At 43.4% G+C, this 3,517-nt stretch overlaps 1 protein-coding gene across 2 annotated transcripts; it reads right to left on the reverse strand.

Annotated features, from left to right (window-relative positions):
- Positions 1-894: 894 nt before the first annotated feature.
- Positions 895-2,178, reverse strand: LOC133559852 (C-C chemokine receptor type 8-like). 2 transcript variants are annotated; one of them, XM_061911868.1, is made up of 2 exons: positions 2,087-2,178; positions 895-1,887 (listed from the first exon to the last, which is right to left on the reverse strand). In XM_061911868.1, the coding sequence occupies exon 2, from the start codon at positions 1,885-1,887 to the stop codon at positions 1,072-1,074; it is 816 nt and encodes a 271-aa protein (XP_061767852.1). In that variant the 5' UTR covers positions 2,087-2,178; the 3' UTR covers positions 895-1,071. The 2 variants fall into 2 exon arrangements, with proteins under 2 accessions (XP_061767852.1, XP_061767853.1); XM_061911869.1 differs by having other exon boundaries at positions 2,073-2,149.
- Between the last annotated feature and the right edge of the window lie 1,339 nt (positions 2,179-3,517).

Here is a 3,517-nt window from a genome sequence, read left to right on the forward strand (position 1 = left end):
CCTCCGGGTACTCCGGCTTCCTCCCACCTCCAAAGACATGCACCTGGGGATAGGTTGATTGGCAACACTAAATTGGCCCTAGTGTGTGAATGTGAGTGTGAATGTTGTCTGTCTATCTGTGTTAGCCCTGCGATGAGGTGGCGACTTGTCCAGGGTGTACCCTGCCTTCCGCCCGATTGTAGCTGAGATAGGCGCCAGTGCCCCCCGCGACCCCGAAAGGGAATAAGCGGTAGAAAATGGATGGATGGATGGATGTTTGTTTACTTACTATGGTATATTATTTGTTTCTTATTTATTTGTTCACTGTTATGTTACAGAGAACAAGAAAATAGTCTAAAATTGCTAAATAAGCTCAGCTTCTTCCTACTCCTTTTCGGACGTGCTGTAATGAAACAACTGGAAATATGTGATGAATTACATTGTATTGTATGCATGTTCGAAATAAACAGAACTGAACTAATTTTAGGTTAACCATTAATAAAATGTGATTAATCACATTTAAATATTTTAATAGTTTGACAGCCTTAATATATGTAAATGAAGACCAGGTAGCGGCAGGCGCCTCCTCCCGACTGTCACCCACTGCACATTGCTCCAGACCCGTATGTTTGCCCGCCAGGCTGGCCGTTCTACTTGTGTGTGGAGGAGGGTTGAAGGCAATTTTCCCTCCAATTTTTCATATGTGTGAGCAAACGCCAAAACTCTTTGATCATTCAGTAGAGCATTTAGACGTGCACACTGTTATGCGCGTATCTTTTTATTCGATTTTGTGCACGGCCTAGATTTGCCGTGCGCAGAGGACGCGTGAGCAGTGTGCAATTGCACAGGCGCGTACCTCAGAGGGAACGTTGGTTGAGGGGATGTGCATCACATTGCAGTTTGACAAAAGCACACTTTAAACATGACATGCCAGATTTTAATGCACATTTAGATACACACAAGCAGTTATTAGGAAAAAGAAATTAGTGAGAGCTTGAAAACAATGTTGATTACATTTTGATGTACTTCAGTATACAGAAGAAGAAATCACAGTCACTGACGTTACTTTATGGGTGCAAGCACAGGCTAGGCTCACTGACAGCACGGCACTGGCCATGTTTTGTGGAGGAAGAGGAGGGGCAACACCAACGAGCTGGGGAGGCCCGTGATGGTTTCAATCCCGATCAGCACACAATGAGTGAAGTTGAAGGGGTAAACAACAATGGAAACCAATTTCACCGTCTGACTACAAATTAACCTCAAGAACAACACCCCCAGGATGACCACGATTGTAAGAAAGGCCCTTCGTTTGCTCTGGTTGATCTTATTTCTGCATTTTGACCCTCGCCCTGGTCCAATCAGAGAGTACAGGACTGAAAGGCTGCAGAAGGCCACAACAATTAAGGCAGAGCACAAGATGATGTTGTCCACTATGATTGCGAACATACCGTGTTTTAGAACAATGGCTTGAAGGATGCAAAACAGCCAAACACCTGCTATGATGATGTTTCGGAGTCGCACACCCTGGCTCTGCCTCAGCCCCAGGTAGGTGACGGGATGGACCACCGCCAAATAGCGATCCACGCAGGTCAGTGCGTGAAAGAACACCTGACCGAACCATGTGAGGTAAAAGAATTTACTGCCCAAAATGATCATGTGAGGAAGCTTCGCCAACATGGCGTGAACCTGCATGACGCTGGCCGCCACACCGATCAGCTCGATGGCAGCCATGTGGAAAGTGAACATGTCAGAGTGAGTGAAGGAAGAGGTCTGACCGAAAGCGGCGTACAGGATGAAGATGAAGAGGGGGAGTAAGAACACGTTGGTGAAGTGATTCAGCATGAGCACGGGGCGCATGGGCGAATTGATGAAGCAGGAACTGTAGTCCATCTGAGATGACAAGTTCATCTGCAAGAAGACAATCCAATCATACTTATTTAACCTTTGAATGAAGATGGATGACACGAAGGCTGTCCTTTTGCATGAGGCTGTCGATTACATTAGAAAATAAGCAAACATGTTGATTATAATATCTAATGTTAGCTCGCGCTACGCTTTAACTTGAACGTGATGATAAAAGAATGAAAACATACTTTTCTGAACCCACCTTGTCAGAAGCTCTTTCAATCCAAACCTTTTAAATGATCAGTGTGATACTACACAGGCGAGAGGCTGCTTTGCAAGTTGGAGAGCATCATGTATTTACAGTACAAACTGTAACTTGACCCAAGCTCATGTTCATTTCCACCACTCCTTGCTTTAGGAAGCACGAAATGCTTGACAGGAATCTTCCATCCATCCCATTTTCTACCTTTCGGGGTCACGGGGGGCGCTAGTGCCTATCTCAGCTACAATTGGGCGGAAGGCTGCGTACTCCCTGGACAAGTCGCCACCTCATCACAGGGCCCACACAGATAGACAGACAACATTCACACTCACATTCACACACTAGGGCCAATTTAGTGTTGCCAATCAACCTATCCCCCTGACAGAAATCTTATTCTAATCATTTTGAAAGCGTTATTTAGCTAAAATAGAGTCAAAATAGTAGCAACCGCACTCAGTATGAATGAATCACCACATGATTTTTGTCTTTTATGTCTCCATTTTTCTTTTTCTTTTTGAAACGTAACTGTGAAGGAACAATACAGTTTGTACACTCTAATTAGCGCTTTATTGCAGTGCATTGTTGGAACTACTAAGTTTTGGGCATTCCATGGGGTCCAGATCTGATCAATTTTATGAGTTACACATATCAAACGATTATTTGAAGCAACAGAATCTGAATACAAATTGAATTGGTTAATAACATCAATGACATCCAAGGCACAGTTTTTTTTTTTTTTTTTACTGGCACACAGAGAGCAGAACCACCTCGTAAGTCTCCAAAAGTCTCAACACATTTTCTGCTTGACAAACTTTCCGCAATTGAAAATGTCACTTTAGATTGAACTGTACACAGTTCTCTGCATTAAAACATAGCATGTCAAGACATTGCTACCAACACCCAAAGCTAATGCCTGTGTTACGTAGGCTGACCATATTCCAAAAAGAGGACACATATATGCGTACCAAGGCGGGCAGCACGCCAAGGCCGGGACTAGGTTAAAATTTGCCAATGATACTGGAACTTGCTTTATAGATAATGTATTTGATTAAATAAAGCATTTGTTTTCCTTTGTTGACAGCAGTGTTGGCGCTAGGAATTTTCAAAATGGGGTCCGATGGACCCCATCAAGTCATAAAAATGGGGTACCACTTTTTTGTAAGCTTTTTGAAACAAATGACTAACGTATGCCTTGTCCTGTTATATCTCACATTCTATACTGTTATGGAAAAAGGTTGTCGTAAATGTTACTTAATTAATTAAAAGAAATATAAAAAGAAGACGCCCTGGGATGAGGTGGCGACTTGTCCAGGGTGTACCCCGCAAACTGCTCGAATGCAGCTGAGATAGGCGCCAGCGACCCCACAAAGGGACAAGCGGTAGAAAATGGATGGATGGATAAAAAGAAGACAAATTTGTATGCATATGTAA

Source organism: Nerophis ophidion, linkage group LG10, assembly GCF_033978795.1.
Source record: "Nerophis ophidion isolate RoL-2023_Sa linkage group LG10, RoL_Noph_v1.0, whole genome shotgun sequence".
Lineage (NCBI taxonomy): Eukaryota > Metazoa > Chordata > Actinopteri > Syngnathiformes > Syngnathidae > Nerophis > Nerophis ophidion.